The sequence below is a fragment of the Salvelinus alpinus genome, chromosome 4 (genome assembly GCF_045679555.1).
Source record: "Salvelinus alpinus chromosome 4, SLU_Salpinus.1, whole genome shotgun sequence".
In the NCBI taxonomy this organism is placed as follows: Eukaryota; Metazoa; Chordata; class Actinopteri; order Salmoniformes; family Salmonidae; genus Salvelinus; species Salvelinus alpinus.
In genome coordinates this window covers 52,455,387-52,482,231 of record NC_092089.1, presented here as the reverse complement: position 1 = coordinate 52,482,231, position 26,845 = coordinate 52,455,387, and the positions used below count along the sequence as shown (strand labels likewise).

At 43.2% G+C, this 26,845-nt stretch overlaps 3 protein-coding genes across 5 annotated transcripts in view; all 3 read right to left on the bottom strand.

Moving 5' to 3' along the window:
* Positions 1-961: 961 nt before the first annotated feature.
* LOC139573936 (trophoblast glycoprotein-like) lies at positions 962-4,326 on the bottom strand. Its single transcript, XM_071397940.1, has 2 exons — positions 3,803-4,326; positions 962-3,063 (listed from the first exon to the last, which is right to left on the bottom strand). The coding sequence occupies exons 1-2, from the start codon at positions 4,060-4,062 to the stop codon at positions 2,049-2,051; spliced, it is 1,275 nt and encodes a 424-aa protein (XP_071254041.1). The 5' UTR covers positions 4,063-4,326; the 3' UTR covers positions 962-2,048.
* A 1,229-nt stretch (positions 4,327-5,555) lies between these two features.
* LOC139573937 (transmembrane protein 222-like) lies at positions 5,556-8,536 on the bottom strand. The gene is made up of 6 exons (XM_071397941.1): positions 8,301-8,536; positions 7,944-8,028; positions 7,791-7,822; positions 7,574-7,670; positions 7,202-7,332; positions 5,556-5,972 (listed from the first exon to the last, which is right to left on the bottom strand). Exons 1-6 carry the CDS (start codon positions 8,411-8,413, stop codon positions 5,885-5,887), a joined length of 546 nt encoding a protein of 181 aa, XP_071254042.1. The 5' UTR covers positions 8,414-8,536; the 3' UTR covers positions 5,556-5,884.
* A 2,041-nt stretch (positions 8,537-10,577) lies between these two features.
* Positions 10,578-26,845, bottom strand: part of LOC139573930 (WD and tetratricopeptide repeats protein 1-like) — a 19,515-nt gene continuing 3,247 nt past the window's right edge. Inside the window, exons 1-16 of one of the 3 annotated variants that reach the window (XM_071397932.1) lie at positions 25,178-25,309; positions 24,270-24,407; positions 23,935-24,018; positions 23,761-23,807; positions 23,548-23,659; positions 23,264-23,451; positions 22,255-22,437; positions 21,826-21,920; positions 21,463-21,578; positions 21,186-21,258; positions 20,673-20,766; positions 20,330-20,500; positions 19,819-20,054; positions 19,392-19,560; positions 13,233-13,425; positions 10,578-12,758 (exon numbers count right to left, since the gene is read on the bottom strand). In XM_071397932.1, the coding sequence (XP_071254033.1) occupies positions 12,555-12,758; positions 13,233-13,425; positions 19,392-19,560; positions 19,819-20,054; positions 20,330-20,500; positions 20,673-20,766; positions 21,186-21,258; positions 21,463-21,578; positions 21,826-21,920; positions 22,255-22,437; positions 23,264-23,451; positions 23,548-23,659; positions 23,761-23,807; positions 23,935-24,018; positions 24,270-24,335 (2,031 nt within the window). In that variant the 5' untranslated portion in view covers positions 24,336-24,407; positions 25,178-25,309 and the 3' untranslated portion in view covers positions 10,578-12,554. The other 2 variants (XM_071397930.1, XM_071397931.1) reach the window with 2 other exon arrangements.

Sequence of the window (26,845 nt, the reverse complement as noted above, 5' to 3'; positions counted from 1 at the left end):
ATGTTTGCTTTGAGCTTACGAACCTTTTATCTCCTCTCCTTTTTTGTGCTGACTTTCTGTAGGTTATGACCCTCTCTTCCAACAAATAATGAGTGAGCCGGGAGGAATGCGCTGGCTCTTCTGCTCCAACTGCATGTAATTAGAGGACTGGCTTTGACCTTACTCTCAGTGCATGGTTAATCTCAGTCCATTTACTGTCTTCAGTAGAGTGCATGTAGACCTTGCTGGGATTATTGATGATAGCCAGCGTTTCCAGGTGTTTTAGAAATCCTGCCCGTGCGCACAACGTCCTACTTACACCTGCATCATTTTGACAGCAACCGAGGCCTGTCACTAGTGTACCCGTGCAATACGTCACTTGCCTTGGGATGACTGTGCATATGTACTTTTAGCTGAAGATACCACTTAATAAATGACACCATTTCAAAGACGGACATGACATCCTTGAAAACATGATCATACTTTACAGGTGTGTAGCAAGCAATCAATCTGTAAAACGGTTTGCACTTTACATTACTGCAACCACGCATCAGACATCATTTTGTGCTGTCATATAATAAGATCACTAAAATATGCTTACTGAATAGATAAACTCACACACACCAGAGCCAGTAGCATTGAGGTGGAGATTAATATCTACTGTCAGTGTTGCTTTGGTCAATAGCAATCATTAGTTATAAAGTCCTGCAACTAAACTCACACACAGGATAGAGAGATGCACCGATACCTGCAGAGCCAGCAGGTGCAACTCTGACTAGCATCCTTCATCTTGTCCCACTTTCCTCCTACAGACACACTTAATCATCTCCCTTTCCCCATCCGCTCTAAGCAGGAGAATCACGCTAGCCCTACACATAGTAACAGAACTGGGCAATGGAGCAGTGGTCATTCCAACAGCTCCCTGTAGAGTTGTAAAGTTACTTCAAGACTAAATGGAAACTTACTGCATATGTGATTTGGATAACATTTTGAAAACATGTTTTTATTGAGCACCACAAAGGGGTTTTACAATTGTTTCATTTCAATTATCTTACATAACACTGGTAAGTTATGCACATGAATTTATACACCACACTAGATCCTGCTTCATCACTTCAATACCATATAACTTCTGCACTCTGGAAATATGTGCCCTTTCTTTCTTGCCCTGTCACGTCTGGTTACAAAGTCAGTTAAGGACGAAAATATGACTTCGTGCAGTGTAGAATCATTCAATCTTCCCAAAAGAGTAGACATTCAAGGTTAGTTTTGCAGTCAAGACCCTTCAGATAGGCTATATTGCTTTGGTTCCATCTAGATATGTCAATAAGACCCACAAAGTATAATATAATAATACATACAACACCAAAGACAGATAGCAACTTGGTTAAATCTATGCAAGTTAGTAAAAATGAGGCCACAGCAAGAGAGGCATCAGGGCTATGCAGGTACAACGAAGCCCGGCTGTTCACACTTAAAATAGGCTCTCCATTAAATAGCATAATTACATCACTTATGTAAGCATAAGTGCTTACTTATGCTTACTTAAGTTATGAAATTATATTCAACATATTGTACAGAAATGTATGATACAGGTAAGTCCCTCACAAATGTGTGCAGGGTTGGGCAGAAACTGATTATATGTAATCTGATTACAAAAGAAAATGTACTTTTAATCAGTTATGTTACCAGCCAAAAATATCAGATTACAGATGCTTTTGAAAAACTAGATGATTACTTTCAAATTCATAAAGGATGTTTGCTGTTTTCTCAATGACATTTAATTCAGCATTGATACAAGAACAGGTTTAAATTAGTTCCACCAGAGCAAGTCTGACCACAAGTCAGAGACCACTATGATGACACACCAAATGTGTGTGTATGGATCATTTTTGTCTAATAAGGGGAAAGTAAACCAATTTACATTAGAGTTTGGGTAATCCAAAAGTTACGTTACTGATTACAATTTGACAGGTAACTAGTAACTAACAGATTACATTTAGAAAGTAACCTACCCAACCCTGAATGCAAGTTCACTCCAGTCCAGTTCCATTCCAGGAAATGAGGAATTACAAATCCACCGAGATGGAGCCTGGTTTGAGCTGTGTGTCTGAGGGGATCTGAACTAAACAGGTGTCAGTGGGTAGCTGTGATAAGCGGTTATCTGAGGGAGCCTGTCCAAAACTACCGTTTGTCGGTGGCTTCTCTTCGACTCTGACGTCTTTTGAGAGGTATTCCCGGCGGGGGTCAGTGTCGATCTCATAGCGGTGGTGATACCCCTCCAACACTTCATGGCAGGCATCTCGCGTCTCCACCACCCACTTTTTAATACCTTGACGGTTGAGGTAGAGCACAAAGAGGAAGACCATGCCCACAAAGCCCAGCACCAGACCTAGGAGGACGTAGGAGGTCTGCAGGGAGAGGTCGCCCACCTCGTCTCTGATTCCGACCAGAGGTGGTGAAGTGGCATGGCATCCGATAACCTGGACCCCGAGCTCTCGCAGGGGCCTGTCCTGAAACTCCCAGGGTGAGGCGCAGGTCAGGGCCTCTGCATCCCCCACCTGAGCCCAGGAGCTCTTAAGCCACACAGCAAAGTCTTGGATCTCACATGTGCAGACATAGGGGTTGTGGCTCAGCAGGATGCGGGGGGCTTGCCCCAGCCTTTCCAGCTCCCCCAGAGCATCACCTCGGAACGCCCTGAAAGAGTTGCGGGTCAAGTCAAGCAGCTCCAGGCGGCGCAGGCCAAAGAAGGTGCCGTTGTAGACCGATGCTAGGGAGTTGTTACCAAGGAAGAGGTGCTGCAGGCTGGGGAGGTGGGAGAACATCCCTGGGGGTAGGAAGACCAGGCGGTTCCCGGAGAGGTCTAGGCTGAGCAACCCTCCTAGGCCTCCCCAGCGCAGTGCGGTGGTGAGATCACTCAGTGAGGTGTAGTTATAGAGGGAACGGCTAAGGTTGAGCTCCTTTAGAGGACTCCCTGGGATGTTGAGGGCTTCAGGGTGGATGAGAGTCAGATGGTTGCAGCTCATGTCCAGGGAGCGCAGGTAGGAAAGGGTAGAGAAGCTGTGGGACGCAACCTCTGTGATCCTGGGAAGACAGATGGACCATGTTTACAGTCCCCAAAACGCATATTGGACTCGGAAGTAATGTTTGCTGAATTATTGTCATGCTCAAATAGTGTATTTAAATATTTCTTAAGTTGGTGTGATGGCATTCAGGAGAACATGGAATAATACTTTTATTGTAGTTTAGAATCATAACTCAAATCTTCAGAAATGTATAGGCTAGTAAATATGCATATGTCTCAATGGTTGAAAATGTTGAATCTCTGCAACGGCAAGAACACAATTTTCTTAATTTTATTCATATATTTTTTCCCCCTGCTATTTCTCCCCAATTTTGTGATATCCAATTAGTAGTTATAGTCTTGTCCCATTTCTGAAACTCCTGTTCGGACTCGGGAGAGGCGAAGGTCGAGAGCCATGCATCCTCCAAAACACGACCCTGCCAAGCCGTACTGCTTCTTGACAGACTGCTCGCTTAACCCGGAAGCCAGCCGCACCAATGTGTCGGAGGAAACACTGTACAACTGGCAACCAGTGTCAGCTTGCAGACGCCCGGACCCCCACAAGGAGTCACTAGAGCGCGTTGGGACAAGGACATCCCAGCCGGCCAAACCCTCCCCTAACCCGGACGACGCTGGGCCAATTGTGTGCCACCTCATGGGTCTCCAGGTCATGGCTGGCTGTGACACAGCCTGGGATTGACCCCTGGTCTGTAGTGAAACATCAGAACACAATTCTCTTTGATGAGAATATTTACTCACCTATTGTTGCTCAAAATTATGGTAGTGACATTTTTCAGTTCTTGAAATGTCTCTGATCCAATTCTGAATATATTGTGTCCTGTGATGATCACATTCCTTGTGTATCCTGGAATATATTGTGGTATGGCGCGAAGGTCCTTGGAAACGCATTTCACTGTGTGCGTGCCAGCAAAGCATTGGCAGCCTGATGGACACTCCAAGCACTGGTGGGGCGCACAGAGTAGCGCACCAAAAAGTACAAGGATTACCAAATTATGCATAACTCAACAGAAACGTTATAAACTGATAAATACCAGAATATGTAGAAGGAGCAGTTGACGGTGAGTCATATTACGCCGTGTCATGCACATCAAGGAGTAAAAAAAACTCAAGACTCCGGTATAACGAGGTGTTAGCCTTTCTTTAGATGGGTGCCAAATGATAGCCCAGTGGTTTGTGTCTGCATTGAGTGAGAAGGATGTTTCGTCTGCTGAGCAAGAGGACCGGCGAATTGTTAGCTTGACTTGAAATACCGGCGCAGAATCAAGGAGAGGAACAGTGAACGTTTTTTAAAGGCACAGACACGAAAAATATTATACTACACAGAAGAGTAGACCTCTGTGGTGTCTTTGTGTGATATGATTTAACAGTTCATAAACAATGAACAAGTAGGCTATTTATATTTGTTCCAATAAATAACAACACAAAACAGATGGTAGTGCCCACGGCCCAGTACATATCATAATTTGGGCGGTGCTTATATTTGTCCTGTTACACACAAGTGTGTAATGGAAATGTTTTTTGGGTGGCATATGCCAACTCCCCTGAGACACCCGCAGGGAGTGGGGGGTCACGGCCAGGGTCGCCATTGTCCAGCGCCCCTGGAGCAATTAAGGTTAAGTGCCTTGCTGAAAGGCACAGCGACAGATTTGTTTTTCTCCTTGTGGTTCCGGTATTCGAACCCAACGTTCTAAGCTCGGGGCTACGTGCCGCCCTCACTCGGGCCGAGCTCCCTGTCATCCAGGACCTCAATAGCAGGCAGTTAATGACTCCAGACATCCAAGTCATAGACTGTTCTCTCTGCTACAATACGGAAAGCGGTACCGATGTACCAAGTCTGGAACCAACAGGACCCTGAACAGCTTCTACCCCCAAGCCATAAGACTGTTAAATAGTTCAGTTAAATAAATAACTACCCAGACTATCTGCATTGACCCAATTTTTGCATTAACTTTTTTGACTGATCACATACGCTGTTGCAACTGTTTATTATCTATCCTGTTGCCTAGCCACTTTATTCCTAGTTATATGTACATATCTACCTCAATTACCTCGTACCCCTGCACATCGACTCTGTACTGCTACCCCATAGCAAGGTTAGCGTTACGCTGTATTTATTATAACTTTTCTATATTTTCTGTCTCTCTGCATTGATGGGAAGCATTTCACTGTTAGTCTACACCTGTTGTTTACGAAGCATGACAAATACAATTTGATTTGACTTTAGTAGCCTATGGTATAGCGTATTGCCCATCATTTCTGTAATTCTATCGAATGAGTGGTCATGATTATGGACTACTGTACAGTATATTAACATTCCCAAGCATGTTGCTTCAGAGAACCTATTGCATGAAAAACGAACACTGTCTGATAAAATACAGTAAACAATTACAAAGTAAAATGATGTTGAGTGTGTATTAGCTGGGGGTCATTTAAGAGTGACGGGTGGCCCACACTGGTTAAATGGGGTTTAGGGATCAGTAAGAGAGACCAATTTGAATTTATGACCGTAGACAATATATTTACATTTAAATTATCGTCATTTAGCAGATGCTATATCAGTTCTATATCTATGGTTATGACTATCCCAAGCCAAACATTTATTGATATGACATTCCTTTCTGAATCTAGTAAAAGGAACTTCAAAACATGCCAGAACAGCTGGACATAACTGCCTTCATGAGTGTGAATATTACTACTGCACAAAGAAGTGTTCCATCGAAACGTTTATTCTTCTTCTTTCACTTTGATGATGACAACGCAGCAGGAAAATCCCTTGTATTATCTCTCCACTCCATCTCCCTCTCCGTGTCCCTTGCGTGGTCAGCGCAGGTTGAGCGTTAGGATGAAGGTGACGAGGGCTCCAGTCAACATAAGGAAGGGCAGCCAGGTCTTGAGGAACGACACACAGCTGGGGAAGGACAGAGGGAAAGAGAGAGAGCACAGTGAGAGTAGTAATGACAGTCATTAAATCCTCACATTTCAGCTGTTTGTCAAAAACACAAGGCATTTGTCATCTATACTGCCCTACAAAGGCAAAACGCAGTAACTACACTTTTTGGAGGTCAAAATTGAATTAAGACTGAAATCAGGCATTGTAGTATCTATCTATTATCAATTATGTTCCGTTTCAGAGAAAGTTTGAGTTAGAAATTTGCAGTAACTACAAAATCCAAGGAAAAACCAAGGAAAACCGCAGTAACTGAAGTTACTGCACTTTGGCTTTGTTCCACCATGTTTTGACTGCAGTTACCTACTCTGCCATACAAAGAGCAGTAACTACGCAACAGTGAAACTGAGAAAAATGGCTTTAAAGTTTATTTGCTGTCCAGACAAATATGTTGTAGGTAGATAAGTGATAATGCGCTGATGTATTATCTTATTCTGAAGTAATTGTTTATGCATATCAATGACCACTGATTTCCCTAAGTCAAATATATATATTTTTAGATCTAAACATTCTATGTGATGAAACAATCCTTACCTTATTGCAAAAGAAATGCTTGAGGGTTGCGTTTTGGCTTTTGTAGGGCAGTATATAGAGACAGGTAAGGAAGTGCAGTCGGTTAAATTTCCCAGAAGCCAGGGTAACCTTGTATCCCCCCCCCCCCCCCCCCCCCCCCGATTCAGCAGCAGGAGTGGGAGCCCCGGCAGAGTTGATGTGGTGATGAGGGGGCCACATCTAGCAATGATGAATTACACGGCGCCCCACTGCTTAAGGACGTGGTGCCCTCGGACGATAATGTGGATGCTGCACAAAGCAGTGGCCTTAGCTCCCTATGTGGGTCGGGGGAGAATAATGAGGGGGTTTCTCAACATCATATGTTTCCCCGTGTCTGGAGCTCCTCTGTCCCTCCTGCAGAGCGTTGCCTGCTGGCAGGTGCATGCTTGCTTGCTCGGTGATGCTATTTTGCATAGTTTGCTTCTGCCCATTTCATCAGCATGTCTGATTCTAGTCCTTCCACACCAGTTAGTCAAATGATCCAGAGGTACCGCACATACACATAGAGTGATTGGTCAGTCAGAATGATGCTTTGTGAGTGGCAAGTATTGTTGTACAGAAGGTTCAGTGTTCACGGTTACGACAGGAATGAGCATACTCTGTTACATACAGTACCTCTTCATTGCATGGTATCTCACCTGACATGCTTGCCATGGATAAGGGACTGCAGGCAAAGGTTGACCATGTTCCAGGACGTTCTGTTGTCGTAACGCATGAGGTTAAGGGCCAGGGCCACGTGGGAGTGGCAGTTATCACAGCAGAGGTTGTGCTACAAGAGATAGAGGAAGAAGGCTAGTCAGGTCTAACTCTAGGCGTTTTTGTCAATATCGCTACAATTGGCCTTTACAATCACTGTACAAAACATGTACATATAAATACCTTTACCCTTTACTGAAGATGTTCAATAGGCCTTTTTTGGAGAAGTTCAATAGAACCTAGGAAGGAAATATAATTCCACTACTAGACCTTTCTGTCTGTCTGTCTTATTATGACACTGTCAATGTTCATACCGGCCTGCATTTGTACTCCTCCGATGCATCGTGCACTGCCTTGTCCCAGGCAGATGAGCCAGTGCCACACACCTTATCAACATCAAGCTTCCAGTACCTGTTAAGAGACAAGCAATGCCGCAGATACCTTACTACGTAACTGCAATGCCTGCATGTCAATTTTGAGCACAATATGCCAGGCCTAGCTCCAAGCATTGAACGAACAAAGCCAACTTACTTTGTTGGTCTTCCAAAGGCCATATTATCTTCCTGAAAGGAAAGATGGGAAATTTTGAGGAACAATCGAAACAGATGGTCCGATAATAACATTAGGCTTATGCACATAAAGCTGTAGGGCTACCGTCATAGTGCATGATCTGCATATACTCACAGACACTAAGTACGATCCAGCGAAGTCTCTTATCACGCCTGCAGAAGTACAGATCCCCATGTGACCAATGAAGGGAAGCAACCACCTGAACAAAACAGAGGTACGGCACTGTATTGGGGGGTCCTGGGAATAAAGATTGCGTGTATATTATAGGGCATCTAACGGTATGGGCATTTTAATTCCAGCCCACATAGTATTTGGAAATTCACTAGCTATAATGCAAGCTAGTGATTTAAATGTCCAAAATATGTGATAGCCTACATGACCATTGATGTTTATCAACATGATCGGTCACGTAAATAGTGTCTCCATTTCGGATGGTGAGAGCAAAAGAAAACCGGAAAAGTGGCTACTCACGACAGTATTGGAATAGGTGTCCAAACGATACAATAAGGATAACGGCTGTTTTTCCGGTCTATTTTTTCGAAACCCCCGTGATAATTAATCATTATATCTATTTCGTCCGCCATCAATAATTTTGACACTGCGGTAGCCTGGCGCTGCTAAACTGACAGCGCGAAAATGCGTAGGCGCTTAAGACGGCCGCGTTCCAGACCGTCTGCAAAGCAGTCACGCACCAAATCTCACAAAGCCAGCCTGGATATTAATTAAATGCCCAATGCAGACGTTTTTATATCAATATCAAATAATTTCTTGGTAACAGTTAAGTACCTTAGATTTCCATTAAAATGGGGAAATGGCAAAAAACTACTTCTCAAAGGTCCAATGTGAAGAAGCCGAATGTGGTGGTCCTGAGCTGGCACGGTTACACGTGGTCTGCGGTTGTGAGGCCGGTTCGACATCCTGACAAATTTTATAAAACGACGTTGGAGGCAGTTTATTGTAGCGAAATGAAGATTACATTCCATGGCAACAGCTCTGGTGGATTTTCCTGAAGACTGCATGTCAATTGCATGCTCCCTTGAAATTTTAGACATCTGTAGCATTGTGTTGTGTGACAAAACTGCACATTTTAGAGTGGCCTTTTATTGTCACCAGCACATGGTGCACCTTGTCATACTTGAATAAAAGGAAATATTCCTTAATAGAAAATTACAAAAGTCCCCGAGTACAATACAACTTGAGTAAAAGTATTTGGTTTCAAATATACTGAGGTATTAAAAGTCAATGGAATTTCTAAAATGTACTTAAGAATCAAAAGTAAAAGTATAAACCCTTTCAAATTCCTTATATTGGGCAAACCAGATGGAACAATGTTCATTTTTTATTGACGCATAGCCAGGGGCACACTCCAACACACAATTTACATATGAAGCATTTGTGTTTAGTGAGGCCGCCAGATCGGAGGCAGTAGGGATGACCAGGGATGTTCACTTGATAAGTGAATTGGACCATTTTCCTGTCAAAATTAAAATAGTACTTTTGGGAGTCAGAGAAAATGTTTGGAGTAAAAAGTACATTATTTTCTTGGCTGTGTTCTTAGGCAAAATTGTGAGTGAGCCCACTCCCTTGGCTGAGAAGCAACCCCACACATGAATGGTATCAGGATGCTTTACTGTTGGCATGACACAGGACTGATGGTAGCGCTCACCTTGTCTTCTCCGGACAAGCTTTTTTCCAGATGCCCCAAACAATCGGAAAGGGGATTCATCAGAGAAAATGACTTTACCCCAGTCCTCAACAGTCCAATCCCTGTACCTTTTGCAGAATATCAGTCTGTCCCTGATGTTTTTCCTGGAGAGAAGTGGCTTCTTTGCTGCCCTTCTTGACACCAGGCCATCCTACAAAAGTCTTCACCCCACTGTGCGTGCAGATGCACTCACACCTGTCTGCTGCCATTCCTGAGCAAGCTCTGTCCTGGTGGTGCCCCGAACCCGCAGCTGAATCACCTTTAGGAGACGGTCCTGGCGTTTGCTGGACTTTCTTGGGCGCCCTGAAGCCTTCTTCACAACAATTGAACCACTCTCCTTGAAGTTCTTGATGATCCGATAAATGGTTGATTTAGGTGCAATCTTACTGGCAGCAATATCCTTGCCTGTGAAGCCCTTTTTGTGCAAAGCAATGATGACGGCACATGGTTCCTTGCAGGTAACCATGGTTGACAGAGGAAGAACAATGATTCCAAGCACCACCCTCCTTTTGAAGCTTCCAGTCTGTTATTCAACCTCAATCAGCATGACAGAGTGATCTCCAGCCTTGTCCTCGTCAACACTCACACCTGTGTTAACGAGAGAATCACTGTCAGCTGGTCCTTTGTGGCAGGGCTGAAATGCAGTGGAAATATTTTTGGGCGATTCAGTTCATTTGCATGGCAAAGTGGGACTTTGCAATTAATCATAACATTCTGGAGTATATGAAAATTGCCATCATACAAACTGAGGCAGCAGACTGTGAAAATTAATATTTGTGTTATTCTCAAAACTTTTGGCCACGACTGTAGTAAAAATTGGCTAAATAGTAAAGTACAGATACCCCAAACTACTTAATTACTTTTAAATATTTTTACTTCAGTACTTTACACCACTGCTGAATGGATAGTTGTGGATCTGTGTGTAGCCTATATTTCTGCACCTGGAACAGTGTGCAGGTGGAAAACATTAGTAATACATTCCAAATCGTCATTACCCTGGTTAAATACAGGTCGGAGGTGAAACACAAACTCAAGACAAGTGGTTCAACAATATTAGACCTCTTTTATTTTTCTCTTGCAGTAAACTTTGTCATTGGATTTTTCCCAAAGAAAAATGAAAAAAATAAAAAAATGTCTTAAATTATTTTTTAACAAAGAAATTATACATGGAAGCCTAGTGTTAGAGGACTCCATCCTTAGGTTTTCTTTGAATCCACGTCATCAGTGAGCTGGAGGTTTGCTGGTCGGCCAGAGGACCTAGAGGCTCATTGTCCAAATTTGCCCTTTACAATGTTACCTTTAGACAAAATCTCATAACCTCATAAGCAAAACTCCAACTGCAGCAGAGGACTCATGCTGGGTCCAAAGCTAAAGGAAGGGAAAAATCCCTATCCCATTCTTCCCCAAAAACTTTCTGGGGAAAGCTGAAAGTGCTCGTGTAGGGATCCTGAACCCCAAAAGACACCAAATGGATAGCGTCTATGAAATTGCCTCTATGCCATGCATGAGTGATATTAGGACTGGTGCTATTGCCCTAGGATAGTGAAACACCCTTCTCTCTTCATCACTTTCCCTCTCTCTGTTCAGAGCGTCAGTCCAACATAGGTTAACTTTCCCATAATTCCCAGGTTTTCTAGAAATACTGGTTGAAAGATTCCCGATTTCGTGCTTATTCCATCCGAATCCCGGTTATCTACCGACCGGGATATCTCGAAAAAGTGGGACATTTGTGGAAATGACCAGAATTTTGCAACCTTTAGTACAACAAAGTTCGACAGATTTTCTGACCAATCAACACCTGACTATCAATTAAATCAAACCCTTAAACGTAACCCCACACACAACCCTCCTTTAGAATTATCCGTCTCTACATCGTTATCAACAAATGACAGAGGAGCAAATGTCTAAGTGTTGGAGAAAATGTAAGGAGCTACCGCTTCAGTTTGACAGCTTTGTCTTAACCTACATAATAAAAGTAAAAGGGAAACATTTTGCATACCTGTCAATAAAATAGGCATATAGAGCCACAAGAAGAACTTCTCAACAACAGACAAAGCAAAATGCAACATGGATCCTTGGCCATTTTTTACTCTCAAAACTTAGAACAAATGCAGAGAAAAACATTATTTTTTGTTGTTGTTGCCAGACCGAGTTTAAAAGAAACAAGGTGCACAATCCTATCAACACATTTAATTTGAGTTGGAGAAACACTTCAAGACTGGGTAACACTTAAAGTCAAGACTTCTTGTGCTCTGTTCCTGTTGACCAATATTCCAAAAACTTTAAAAAAGGATTGTAAATCAAAAACTTTAAGTAGAGACTTTCAGAGCTGGAAAGGGGCTGGGTGTGACCTCTTATACTCCAATTGAAAAGCCCACTAGAGATGAAACAAAGCAACTTCCTGTGGCCTCATATCATCCTCCAATGAGGACACTGACTATTGGGGCCTCGCTTTGACCTCTAACCTCTGAGCCGTCTGCAGGCTACACTACCAGAGGCCGGGGGCTTCTGCTTGTAGTGTTTCCCTCCAACGGGCTCCTTCTTGAAGAGGGTTTAGAAGTGGTTGACTCCTAGCTCATAGTGAGAGATTGGGGAGTGATGGAGTGCTCTCCTCTTCTTTACTGTATAGGCCCAATAACCCCAGCTTTGGAGCAACGGAGGGAGAGGCCGAGGTGATGTCGTTGGCGTTCTTTAAAAAAAGGTGAAAGGTCGTCGTCGTCACCCCCGTGGAATCCCCTCGCCAAACTTGTTTCCTCCAATCCTGCCTCGGCATGTGAAAGAGGAGGGCAGTGCATAGTGCAGAGCTGTGACATGACATTCACTCAATGTTGCTTTCGTTTTAGAGGGGTGAATGAAACATTGACAAACGGAATATCGATGGTGCTTTTTCCCCCCTCCTCACAGACACACACACACAGACGTACACACACACAGACAGCCTCAGGGTTTGGGAGGGGGTAGGGGAGGAGTGCCTTGCGTCCTGCTGCCTCCATACTGTATGTGGTGTTGGGCCCGCTAGTCTAGCTGGGCCGGCACTGCACCTGGCCGTCTGAGCTGTCCTCATCGTCCGAGCCCTCTGGCCCGTGGCCGCCGAGGCCCGTGATGCGGTAACCCATGTTGAGCAGCATGACCTCCAGGGGGTCGGCATTCATACGCCGCTGGTTGGCTGCAGCGGCGCCCTCCATGTCCTCCACCACGCGCCCGTTCCCACTCTCACTCTCCGTCTGGATGACAGAGGGGAAAAGGATGGAGAGAAAGAAAGGTAAGAAAAGGGTTAACTTCTGGTGTATTGTAAAGTCAGCCTTGTTTTAAATATATATATATATTTTTTTTTTACATCAGACTACTACAAAAGGAGGCCATAGGAAAGGATAGATCATACTGCAGCCTCAATTGTGACAATCCAATAACCAGATGTACTACTGTGTTTATTTATTGCATAATCCTTGATAGTTTTTAATGCATGTATTGGCAGTAAAAAAATGTTTTGCAACAAATACATTCAATCAAAGAATCAATCATGTTAGTGATTGAATGGATTGCTTTTTAAATGCATCTACTCTATGTATAGTGTCCTTGGTGCTGAGCTGTTTTTGTACATCCTGTTTATTGCTGTATGTAGCCTACCATTCCACACATAAGAAGTTTGCTCATTGGGAAAATTAAGTTATTTGAATTTAATAATTGTTGTTAATGACCTCCGGCCTGGGGTTCCAGAGCCGCACCACAGGGTCGATGCCGCTGGTAGCCAGGAAGCAGTAACTGGGGTGAGGCTGCAGGCAGTTGACTATGGACTCGTCCCCCTGGAGGATCCGCACCAGGTTAGCAGTCTCCTTCTCCCAGATGAAAAAGGAGCCGTCGTCGGAGCCGCTCACAATGTACTGGCCTTTACTGTGGGTGGGGGGGGATTATATATACACACACTAAACAAAAATACAAACGCAACAATCCCAAAGATTTTACTGAGTTACAGAACATATAAGGAAAATCAGCCAATTTAAATAAATTAATTTGGCCCTAATCTATAGATTTCACATGACTGGGAATAGATATGCATCTGTTAAATAGATATGCATCTAAAAATAAAAATAAAGTAGGGGCGTGGATCAGAAAACCAGTCAGTATCTGGTGTGACCACCATTTGCCTCATGCAACGCGACACATCTCCTTCGTATGGTTGATCAGGCTGTTGATTGTGACCTGTGGAATATTGTCCCACTCCTCTTCAATGATTGTGCGAAGTTGCTGGATATAGGCGGCAACTGAAACAATCTGTCGTACACGTCGATCCAGAGCATCCCAAACGTGCTCAACGGGTGACATGTCTGGTGAGTATGCAGGCCATGAAGAACTGGGACATTTTCAGCTTTCAGGAATTGTGTACAGATCCTTGCAACATGTGGCCGTGCGTTATCATTCTGAAACATGAGGTGATGGCAGCGGAGGAATGGCACAATGGGCTTCAAGATCTGTGCATTCAAACTGCCATAAATAAAAATGCAATTGTATTCGTCATCCATAGCTTAAGCCTGCCCATACCATAACCCCACCTCCACTATGGGGCACTCTGTTCACAACGTTGACGTCAGCAAACCGCTTGCCCACATGACGCCATACACATGGTCAGTGCCTGGGAGGCCAGTTGGACGTACTGCCAAATTCTCAAAATCGAGAGAGCCGTCTTATGGTAGAGAAATGAACATTAGAGAAATGAACATTTTATTATCTGGCAACAGCTCTGGTGGACATTCCTGCAGTCAGCATGCCAATTGCATGCTCCATGCACATTTTAGAGTGGCCTTTTAATGTCCCCAGCACAAGGTGCACTTGTGTAATGATCATGCGGTTTAATCAGCTTCTTGATATGCCACACCTGTCAGATGGATGGACTTTCTTGGCAAAGGAGAAATGCTCACTCAGGGATGTAAATACATTTGTGCAATTTTTGGTTGTGGAGAAATACGCTTTATGTGCGTATGAAACATTTCTGGGATCTTTTATTTCAGCTCATGAAACATAGGACCAACACTTTACATGTTGCGTTTATATTTTTGAAAGGGAGAGAGTCAACTATTAAACCTTGTCATTGTTTCATACTGCACACAGGTGGCAGACATTTCCGTAACATTTCATTTGAAGGGTACTTAAATAAGGACTTCATAACGCATTCATAATCAAAACATTCATAAGCAGTACATGAGCATTCTTTCATTCTTATGTCAACTACCACAATTTGAGTTCTTCAGGAGGCACCAAAGTTTCTATAGAACAGCATCATGTGTTTTCTTTAAAAGGTCTAAAAAATGATGTTGTACACTTATATACAGTGCATATGAAAAGTATTTAGACACCTTCCCCTTTTCCATATTTTGTTACATTACAGCCTTATTCTAAAATGAATTTAAAAAAAATACAAAATCCTCAGTCTACACATAATACCCCATAAAGACAAAGCGAAATACCTTTTACATAAGTATTCAGACCCTTTGCTTATGAGACTCGAAATTTAGCTCAGGTGCATCCTGTTTCAATTGATCATCCTTGATATGCTTCTACAACTTGATCGGAGTACACCTGTGATAAATTATATTGATTGGACATGATTTAGAAAGGCACACTCATTTTGGGGAATATTCAGAGGTGGAAAGTTTCTGTGGGAATATATGGGAATTAACGGAAATATATGCAAATTAATATTAATACCATTTAAAATTTAGATGTTTTTTGCATTGGATATGTTTACCATATCATATGGAGACAGACACAAACCTTTTACCTTATCATAAGTAGACAATTGCAAATTATTAAATCCTTCCAATAGAAAAATAATAATAAATGGTTACGAATTTAACTTAAAATAAGTTGACTCTTCACATGGAATGATTTCATGGAACAACAAAAAAAGGGAATATTGAATGATCCCCAATGATCCATCACATCTCCCAAAAACTTTTCAACATACATCTGTAAAATTATAGTCTAGAACCTAAAGCTTTGGTTGTCTTCCTCTCAGGCTTCCATGTCTTCTCCCCGGACCTCCTCAATGTCCACCTCTTGAACATCAGACTCTGAGGCCTCATCTTCACTGTCACTTTCCAACCTTGTTGAGGATGGCTCTGTCAGGCTCAAAAAGCCTCACATTTTCCCGGATGGCCACCAATTTTTCAACACTTGTATTGGTCAGCCTGTTGCGTGCTTTGGTGTGTGTGTTCCCAAACAAGGACCAGTTGCCCTCTGAGGCGGCTGATGTTGGTGGGATTTGGAGGATGATGGAGGCAACAGGGGAAAGAGCCTCAGATCCACAAAGTCCCTTCCACCAGGAGGCTGATGAGATATTGGCACGACTGCCATATTGCATCTCCATCCCAAAGCCCTTACTTGGAAGTGTACTTCGCCAGACTGCCAAGAACCTTGCCCTCATCCAGGCCAAGGTGGCGAGACACGCTAGTGATGACACCATAGGCCTTGTTGATCTCTGCACCAGACAGGATGCTCTTGCCAGCATACTTGGTGTCCAACATATACGCTGCGGCGTGTATGGGCTTCAGGCAGAAGTCTTTACGCTTTCTGATGCATTTCAGAACTGCAGTTTCCTCTGCTTGGAGCAACAGTGAAGTGTGCAGGGCAGTACGGATTTCTTCTCTTAAATCTGCAAACAGAGTCTGAACATCAGACAGGGTGGCATTGTCTCCCTCAGTCCGTGCAATGGCTACTGCTATAGGTTTCAGGAGTTTCAGGCTGCTTACCACTCTCTCCCAAAATACATCATCCAGGAGGATCCTCTTGATGGGGCTGTCCATATGGGTATACTGTGATAGGGCCATTTCTTGGAGAGACTTCGTTCCCTCAAGGAGACTGTCAAACATGATGACAACACCACCCCAATGGGTGTTGCTGGGCAGCTTCAATGTGGTGCTCTTATTCTTCTCACTTTTCTTGGTGAGGTAGATTGCTGCTATAACTTGATGACCCTTCACATACCTAACCATTTCCTTGGCTCTCTTGTAGAGTGTATCCATTGTTTCCAGTGCCATGATGTCCTTGAGGAGAAGATTCAATGCACGAGCAGCACAGCCAATGGGTGTGATGTGAGGGTAGGACTCCTCCACTTTAGACCAAGCAGCCTTCATGTTCGCAGCATTGTCTGTCACCAGTGCAAATACCTTCTGTGGTCCAAGGTCATTGATGACTGCCTTCAGCTCATCTGCAATGTAGAGACCAGTGTGTCTGTTGTCCCTTGTGTCTGTGCTCTTGTAGAATACTGGTTGAGGGGTTGAGATGATGTAGTTAATTATTCCTTGCCCACGAACATTCAACCGCCAATCAGAGATGATTGCAATAAAGTCTGCTTTCTCTATGATTTGCTTGACCATCACTTGAACTCTGTTGAACTCTGCATCCAGCAAATGAGTAGATAAAGCCTGTCTGGTTGGAGGGGTGTATGCTGAGCGGAGAACATTCAGAAATCTCTTCCAATACCTGTGAGCATCAGAGGTGAACCAGTTGCATACACAGCTCAAGCAAGACATTCATAAGCATTTCTCTGACTACGTTCCTCCATTGAGTCAAAAAAACTTCTGATTCCTGTTGCTATCGATAAGGTGTCTGATTCATAATTTTCACCTCGAATAGAAGTAGAGGGACTTTTGTCAGAGGTTGCTTGTTGTGAGCGCTGAGGGAACTATATGCACTTGGCCAGATGATTCTACATCTTTGTTGCATTTTTCACATGATTTGGCACAGTATTTGCAAATGTACACCGCTTTTCCTTCTACATTAGCTGCAGTGGAATTTCTCCACACATCACATAGTGCCCGTGGCATTTTCCTGTAAAGATTATAAAAAAATGAGTAAAAAAACTAACAAACACAATTCCATGTACAGATAAATAGTTAAGCAGTTAGATTAAAAAACTCCTTTGTAAGATAAATATTTTAAAATGAAACATATGGAAACAGGTGAATTAACACTCCTCAGTTAGCAGGATCAATCAAACTAAAACCCATATGGTAGCAAAAACTAACTAGCAGAAATTTTTAACAAGTTAGAAATTATTTTAAAAAACACTGTTTTAGGCTACTATTTACTAGTTAACAAAAAATCATATAGGTCATAAAATATATTCACCCCACCCAGTATTATAATCAAAACTTACCAGAAAGCATGTAGTCCTTGGCTCAGACAGTGTAGTAGTGTGGGCTCAATAGCATCTCATTAGTGTGCAAGATCTTGAGAATCAGCTGTACACGTGATGGAAGAATGCACTGTGCATGCAGAGGGTTGCAATTCCATTGAATTGTGGATAGTTGCCTTATGGGTATCCCACAAAAAAAGGTTCACTGTTATAAGCTAACTTTTTTGATTAATTTAAGCAAAATTCCCCAAATTCACGGGCTTAACGTCCCATGGGAAAATTCCGTAAATTTACCGGAAAGTTTCTGACCCTTCACAACCGTACACACACCTGTCTATACGGTCCCACAGTTGACAGTGCATGTCAGAGCAAAAACCAAGCCATGAGGTTGAAGGAATTGTCCGTAGAGCTCCGATACAGGATTGTGTCGAGGCACAGATCTGGGGAAGGTTACCAAAAAATGTCTGCAGCATTGAATGTCTCCAAGAACACAGTGGCCTCCATCATTCTTAATTGGAACAAGTTTGGAACCACCAAGACTCTTCCTAGAGCTGGTTGCCTGGCCAAATTGAGCAATCGGGGGAGAAGGGCCTTGGTCAGGGAGGTGACCAAGAACCCGATGGTCACTCTGACAGAGCTCCAGAGTTCCTCTGTGGAGATGGGAGAACCTTCCAGAAGGACAACCATCTCCGCAGGACTCCACCAATCAGGCCTTTATGGTAGAGTGGCCAGACGGAAGCCACTCTTCAGTAAAAGGCACATGACAGCCTGCTTGCCAAAAGGCATCTAAACAAGATTCTCTGGTCTGATGAAACCAAGATTGAACACTTTGGCCTGAATGTCAAGTCTAGAGGAAATCTGGCACCATCCCTACAGTGAAGCATGGTGGTGGAAGCATCAGGGACTGGGAGACTAATCAGGATCGAGGGAAAGATGAACGGAGCAAAGTACAGAGAGATCCTTGATGAAAACCTGCTCCTGAGCACTCAGGACCTCAGACTGGGGCGAAGGTTCACTTTCCAACAGGACAACGACCCTAAGCACACAGCCAAGACAACGCAGGAGTGGCTTCGGGACAAGTCTCTGAATGTCCTTGAGTGGCCCAGCCAGAGCTCGGACTTGAACCTGATCTAACATCTCTGGAGACCTGAAAATAGCTATGCAGCTACGCTCACCATCCAACTTGACAGATCTTGAGGATCTGCAGAGAATGGTAGAAACTCCCCAAATATAGGGTTGCCAAGATTGTAGCATCATACTCAAGAAGACTTGAGGCTGTAATCACTGCCAAAGTTGCTTCAACAAAGTACTGAGTGAAGGGTCTGAATACTTATGTAAATGCGATGTTATTTTTATTTATTTTTTACATTTGCAAAAATGTCTAAACCTGTTTTTGATTGGTCATTACGGGGTATTGTGTGTAGATTGATGATGCATTTATTTATTTAAAAAAATCTATTTTAGAGTAAACCTGTAACGTAACAAAATGTGATAAAGTGAAGGGGTCTGAATACTTTCCGAATGCACTGCATCCTCCCAAAAATGTAACGGGGAAACATAACCAACGTTTTAGAACGCAGTGTCTTCTTCAGGGTTGACTATATATTAGCTAGCACCTCTACAAAATAAGTGCGCGCCGTCAGCTCATGTTTTATTTTAGGTCAACAACTAATATTAACATAGTGTTTTTAGAATGTATCAGTGTCTAAAATGCTCCACTGACCTGCCAAAGAAGTTGGCCTCCTTGATGTCTGTGGTGGTGTTACAATGACCACAGTAGCGGTGTTTGTAGTCGTAGCTGCGCTCTCTCAAGACGACCTCGTCTTCCGGGATGGACTCCTTCCTGCTGAACGTGTGGAAGCGGATTGAGCTGTTGCCCTTTTTGTCCTCAGCTACAAAACAGACACGACATGGAAATAAACCAAAAAATATCCGTACTGTATTCATTTGCACAATTGCCCTTGTGGAATACATAAGGTATTTTGAATTGAATCAACATCATATAAAAACACATATTGTAAGTCAATGTGGAAAGGTGATGGTGAAGTCAGAGGTCAGCCAAAATCACACTTTATTTGTGGGGGGAAACAGACGATTACCCAACCCAACATCACCCTTCTCATCACCCAACCCAACATCACCCTTCTCACCAGAGTCCATCTTGGAGAAGAGGGCGGCCTTGATATCCTTATCTAGGGCGTCGCAGGCGCTGCTGTGGGCTTGCTCAGGGAACTTCACCTTGAAGTCATCCAAGCACTCCAGAGCCTCGGCCACGTACTTCAGCTCAAAGAGGCAGCGTGCCAGCCGGAAGTGGGCCTTCAGGTGCCCAGGGTTGAGGGACAGGGCTTTCAGACAATCCCTCAGCGCATCATAGTGGTCACCGTCCCTGGGGGAGAGAGAGAACACATCACACACACACAACAGTAAATACCACACAGTCACACACACACACATGTACCAGCATAGTGGTAAACCGCTTTAAACGTGATGAAACAAGGACGTTATATCTGAACTCAAAGTGTTTTTGTTTTTCGTTGCGAAACATTTTGCTACAGTATGCCCTACTGAACATGACCATGTTCTGTAACCGGAGAAACACAGAAGGAGAGTAAACAAGGCTAATGGGTTAGCTCGGGCTCTAGGTCGAAAAAGCTGCCTTACCACTTGCGCTTCATGTAGGCGGCAGCGCGGTTCCCATACAGCATGGCGTTGTGGCTGGCCTCGTGGATGCCCAGACTGTAGAACTGGATGGCCTGCGTCCACTGCTGCCGCGCAAACGCCTCATTGGCCTGCTGCTTTATCCGCTCCAAGTGAGGCGGCAGCTCGCCAGAACTAGGGAAGAAAGATGAGGACGAGATGAAAAAGTGATAAGAGAGAAACTAGGGATGTCACCCCCCCGCCCCATACGGTAGTGTTTCTATAAATACACTGGGGCTAGGCTGTTGCTAAATGTAACATGTGGGTGAAAAAGAACGATTAAAATCAAACACGAGAAAAAGATTACCCAGAGAAAACTTGGCTTTCTGTGAATCGAAGTCGGCTGGCTGGCAAGTGAATTCCATTTGACACACCGTTGGTTGTCTTTCCATTCTGAACATCTGTTGGGATATCAAGATTTTAGAAATCCCCATACAGTTCTGGGCATTACAAAGTTATACTGCAGCACAGTAAAGAACATTTGCCGCAAAGTGGATGTAACTGCACCGACAGGAACATTTTTCAAAAATGCATTTTATTACATGGTTACATCATTGTCAAGTGATTGATAATGACCTTGGTGGTTGATGTCACCCTGCGAGAGAGTAATTTGTCACATAGACAATGTACCTTGATATAGATTGCTGCTGCAAGGCATTTTGAAGAATTCACTTTTTAATGCCCAGATCTGTATATAAACTATGGGCAAAGTTTCAGCGAGCAACTGCACCCCTCCATTGGTCATAAATAATACATTCTGTATATGTCATTTTAATGACCAAATACTGTAGTAAGCTTTGGGCTATTTCCATAGTTATACCTGTTATTTGGCACTTTTTGGGAAGCAGATAGGTGTACGGCTTCTGTTTGAACGTCAAGTCAAATAGATACACCTGCAGACAAGCGAAAACACAAGTTACCCTTTTGAACCAACCACAGGTAATCATGAACTTTAATGATTTGGTTTGAGAGTTAAAGTACTATGCTTGTTGGAATTCAAACCTGACAATCTGAGAAAGAGATGGATTTTTGCCTAGTGAGCTTGACCTGGAGGTTTTAACTTCTAGGACGTTTCCTCTTCTAGGAAGCAGTCTTACCTGTTCTCCTCCCATGTTAACTAGCAGCTCGGTGCCGTCGGGGCTGAAGGTGACGTAGGTGGCCACTAGGACCCTCAGGCGGTTATTGTAGTCAGGGAGCTTCACTGGCAGGTGCCCTGAGGTAACGGATCAAGGAGAAGAAGTTGGGTGAGAGGCATACAGAATCACCTTACCTGTCCCACTAGTTTAGTTCCATATAGTGCAAATGACTGTGTTATAACCCACACATTGTCCATGTGTGTTTTTACTGTTTATAATACATTGTAGATACTGTATGGGCTTCATAGAAAGTGTTCACAACAGTTTTTTTTAAAAATACATTTGGTGCAATAAGCCAAACCATACGATCCCACACACACACACCTGCGACATAATACTGCCCCGCTCCGTCTGGGATGGGCTTCTGCCTGTCGCAGAACGTGTGCACTCCTGCCGATGTGCTCTGACTCGCAGACTTCCTGTGAATGGAAGTGGAGGAGAGAAACATAAATGATTAACAAATCATGCTCCATCTGTGTATATAAGAAGTCTCAAAGCTGAGAAAATAACATCGGTATGACTGATGATAGCCCAGAGTAGTAGGGAGACACATTAGACGTTCTATCCAATAGTCGTGCATATTCCTTACGTGATATGAAATTATAACTATTCAATTAAACTCTAATTTGACAGTCAGGCAGTGAGAGCTAAATCCTAACTTCAGACTTGAGATGACTTGGACTTTCAGGTCAATGGAAACATGAGTCACATGCATCGATCTCAAGTTAGGATTCGAGCCTGACTACTACACACCTGTGGTTGTGGATCATGCGCATGTCATAGAGGCGTACAAAGGGCCCGTTGGCCCCCACTGCTAGGTAGTTATTATTTTGCGGGTTCACAGCCAAACACTTGGCCTCCACCAGCTGACCACAGTATTCCGTCAGGTCGATGAGCACTTCTGAACGCTTACTGCTCTCCCTCAGGTCATATTGCCTAAAATAGTAGTAGAAGAAAGCACATCATGAGGACATCAATCATCTCCAGAGAGTCAGAACTAAGCTCTTTAAAATATTGTTTGTTATGAATTCTACTCAAATACTAGACTTTTGCAAGGTTTAATTGCAAGGTTTAATTAAAACTGCAATTTGTGTCCAAAGCCAGCTTGCTCAAAAAGAAACTACTAACTACTATACTCTGTACGTGGGAGACATATTTTGAGGTTGTAGACTACTGGCTCGGTTAGTCAAAAACAAAAACACAAGCCACGATTGCAACATTGGCCCTTTGAGTCATAAGCAGCAAGGAGGCAGTCAGGCAGCAGGCAGTCAGGCAGTGACGTAGAGTAAAATACTAAAGCCCCCCCCCATCATTAACTTCCTGTGTCTGAGCTGACCCCCTTATGGGAACCATAGCCTGAAGCCAACCACCCATCTGCAGTAGTCCCCCAATGCCCACTGCACACCTGAGCTTTGAAGGGTAGTTAAAGGGTATTCTCTGGAGATACATTAACCTCCAAGACAGTGTGTGATGGAAGTGCTGCTGGAGGCATGTGGCCACAGAGACCCAGAGAAGAAGTCCCTGGGAGAGCCAAGGAACTGGTAGGGAACAGCTTGAGGTAAGAAAGGGGCTCATGGCATAATACTTCCATTCCAACCTTACTGTTTCATGTCATCTTTTCACCTTCGATATTCTACTACAAGCCAGTAGAAATGACATGATGCATCTGACAATGTATCTGACACAGTGTCACCTTAACCAATGAACATCTTTGGATGCGACAAGGATGCTCCAATGGTTAGCTAGCTACTGGGGCTCTGACCTGATGATGCCGTCCTCCGCAGCACTCCAGAAGGTGTTAGGCCACATGGGGGCCGTAGCAATGCGCTTGACGCGGTTGGTGTGGTCAGAGAACATGTGGATGGTCTCCTTGACCGCCACGTCGTGCACGTGAACCTTGGTGTCCGCTGCACCCGTCACGAGGATACGGTCACCTGAGTGAGGGAGAAACTGCAAGTGGGGGACGGGAAAAAGGGAGAGGATAAAATAAGAAAGAAGCTTAATTTCTACACACAGACTTTCCCATCAAGCAGTTTCTGTTTTTACCTTCACAGAGAAGATGTTTGCTGCATGCCCTGTGTGCATAGTGGTGAGCTTCTTGTGTTTGAAGGGGTCCCAGATGATGCAATGTTGGTCATCTGAGCCCGATGCCAGCAGACTACATAGAACAAGAGTAAACATTACAGATAGGCCAACATAAATGTAGAAGTGTTAAATATGGTCATTTAAATAGAACCCTGGTTTCAGCTCAGGACTTACTCTCCCTGTTCGTTCCATTCCAGGCAGTTCACACACCCAGTGTGGCCCTGTTGACACAACAGATACAGGCTGTCAGATTGGCAAAGGCATTAATGTTGTATGTGTGCAGTAACACACACACACACACACACACACACACACACACACACACACACAACAACACACACACATCACCTGCAACTCTGCCTCCAGTCCAAGTCTACTGATGAAGGGGTCTGTGACATGATACTGCCTTTGGAAGCCCAATGCTCTCTTGTCCTGCAGACATTAAGGCAAAACATCACCTGTCTCTCCCCAAAATTTCCTGTCTCACTCTATCCAACATAATTAAAGCATTTCAGTGAATAGTAGTGTTCATTATTGAATAGATTGTAATGCAGATTGCATTTCAGAGTTGTTGATTTTGCTCATGTATCCTGAAATGAAAATATGAAAATGTTCAATTCTGTGGGAATTAGTTAGGGCAGTTTGTTTATTTCATAAAAACAGGCTTAAAACATTGGACTCACCCTGATCTGCCTGTGCAGGATGTCTCTGGTGATGTTCACAGCAGACATGGCCTCACAGCAAGTCATAGAGCACGGACTAGAGGTGCAGGGTCCGAGGGTCAAAGGTCAGATGGCATCTGCACAGTCTCTGGGAATGGGCTGCAATTTGAGAAATAGAATAGAACGGACAACACACAATGAACAAATATAATTAATGTGCAAACATCGATGTTTGTTTCTCTACTAGGTACATCAGTCAATGGACACTGGAGTAATTTACACCTAAATTGATGAGGGGTTCCCAAGTGTTTGAGGTTTAAATACTGAAACATAACTGTTAGCTAACTAGAACAACAACTGGTTATATCTAAACTAGCCAAGCGGTGGTCTTCAGACAGCTATGTACACAAAATTCCTTCCTAATACTAGCCATTGCGACTGGTGATGTTTACATTAGCCAATTAACGTTAACAGTAGCTAGCTGGATTAGCTGCTGGGAAGCTAGCTACCAATAGCCAATAACAACAAGCCGTATACGCACAGTGACAGCAGTCTAGGTTGGCCTCCCAAAAATACAGACATACAGATACAGCTCCGTCATCTTAACTAGATATTTCTAGCATTCCCTAAAAAAAAGCGTTGTACCTGTGTCGTCTGGGCTTCAATTCGAAATCGTTACAAATCTTTGCCCAAGTTTCCAGATAACGATAGAGCCAGCTATCCAGCCAGTTACTGTCTGAGCTACAGTAGCTAGCTACCTGAGCTAACGTGAGATTATTTAGTCAAGAAACAGGGAATTCTCTATGCTCTAGTTCTCTATCTAGCACTTTAGCTACTCCTTACCAATGAAAGTCAAACTGTAACAAGAGCGCTACATATGACATATTTTGGTAAGAATTTACAAGTGTTGACTGTCAATGCTTACTTACATGGGTTTATCAACTGACTGAACCCTCCCACTACCCTTACGTGAAATAGCTGACGTGAACTAGCCTTTGGATATGAATTTTAGGAAGAAAATTATGAGTACACCACTCTGTGAATTGCCCCGCTGTTTTTCTTCGTCGCACGACTGTACTGTTGAGTGACAGGTCAATTCCACAAATTAAAAAGTTGCAAAAATCCTTTGCATGTTTTTTTTTTTTTCGCAAGTGGTGTAAAGTATTTAAGTAAAAATACTTTAAAGTACTACTTAAGTATTTTGGGGGGGATATTTGTACTTTACCATTTATATTTTTGACATCTTTTACTTTTACTTCACTACATTCATAATGAAAATTATGTACTTTTTACTCCATACATTTTCCCTGTCAAGCAAAAGTACTTGTTACATTTTGAATGCTTAGCAGGACAGAAAAACATCCCTGGTTATCCCTACTGCCTCTGATCTGGTGGACTGGCTAAACACAAATGCTTAATTTGTAAATGATGTTAAGTGTTTGAGTGCACCTGTCTATCTGTAAATTTTAAAAATCATGAACATTGTACATCTGGTTTGCTTAATATAAGGAATTTGACATTATTTATACTTTTACTTTTGATACTTAAGTATATTTTAGCAATTACATTTACTTTTGATACTTTAGTATATTTAAAACCAAATACTTAGACTTTTACTCAAGTAGTATTTTACTGTGTGACTTTTACTTTTCTATTAAGGTATCTTTACTTTTACTCAAGTATGAAAATTGGATACTTTATCCATGTCTGTATTTTTCTACTTATTAACCTAATGCAATATGAGATCAGCAATGACATTCAGCACTGTTTTCCTGGTGAGATGTATGAAGGAGTGTGGCCTGTGGGACAAAATAATGAATTAATAATAAATTAATCCTGAAATAATTCATAAAATAATAGATATATCCTGATACATATGTAAATGTAAATCAGGATATATAAATGTATCAAGACAGTCGTGAAGAGGTCACAACAAAGCCTATCCCCCCCTCAGGAAACTAAAAAGATTTGGCATGGGTCCTCAGATCCTCAAAAGGTTCTACAGCTGCAACATCGAGAGCATCCTGACTGGTTGCATCACTGCCTGGTACGGCAACTGCTCGGCCTCTGACCGCAAGGCACTACAGAGGGTAGTGCGTACGGCCCAGTACATCACTGGGACTAAGCTGCCTGCCATCCAGGACCTCTACAACAGGCGGTGTCAGAGGAAAGCCCTAAAAATTGTCCAAGACTCCACCCACCCCAGTCATAGAATGTTCTCTCTACTACCGCATGACAAGCGGTACCGGAGCACCAAGTCTAGGACCAAAAGGCTTCTCAACAGTTTTTACCCCCAAGCCATAAGACTCCTGAACAAGTAATCAAATGGCTACCCAGACTATTTGCATTGCCCCCCCACCAACCCCTCATTTACGCTGCTGCTACTCTCTGTTTATCATATATACATAGTCACTTTAACTATACATTCATGTACATACTACCTTAATTAGCCCGACTAACCGGTGCCCCCACACAATGACTACCTGGACTATCTGCATTGTGTCCCGCCAACACCTCTTTTACACTACTGCTACTCTCTGTTAATCATATATGCATAGTCACTTTAACCATACCTACATGTACATACTACCTAATTA

Excerpts from the sequence above, each read along its gene's own strand:
- LOC139573936 (XM_071397940.1), bottom strand. The coding sequence starts at position 4,062 with ATGCATAATTTGGTAATCCTTGTACTTTTTGGTGCGCTACTCTGTGCG. Across the intron at positions 3,064-3,802 it reads ATAATTTTGAGCAACAATAG|GATCACAGAGGTTGCGTCCC; the intron begins GTGAGTAAATAT and ends CTGTCTTCCCAG.
- LOC139573937 (XM_071397941.1), bottom strand. The coding sequence starts at position 8,413 with ATGGCGGACGAAATAGATATAATGATTAATTATCACGGGGGTTTCGAA. Across the intron at positions 7,823-7,943 it reads CTGGATCGTACTTAGTGTCT|GAAGATAATATGGCCTTTGG; the intron begins GTGAGTATATGC and ends CTTTCCTTTCAG. Across the intron at positions 5,973-7,201 it reads ATCCATGGCAAGCATGTCAG|CTGTGTGTCGTTCCTCAAGA; the intron begins GTGAGATACCAT and ends GTCCTTCCCCAG.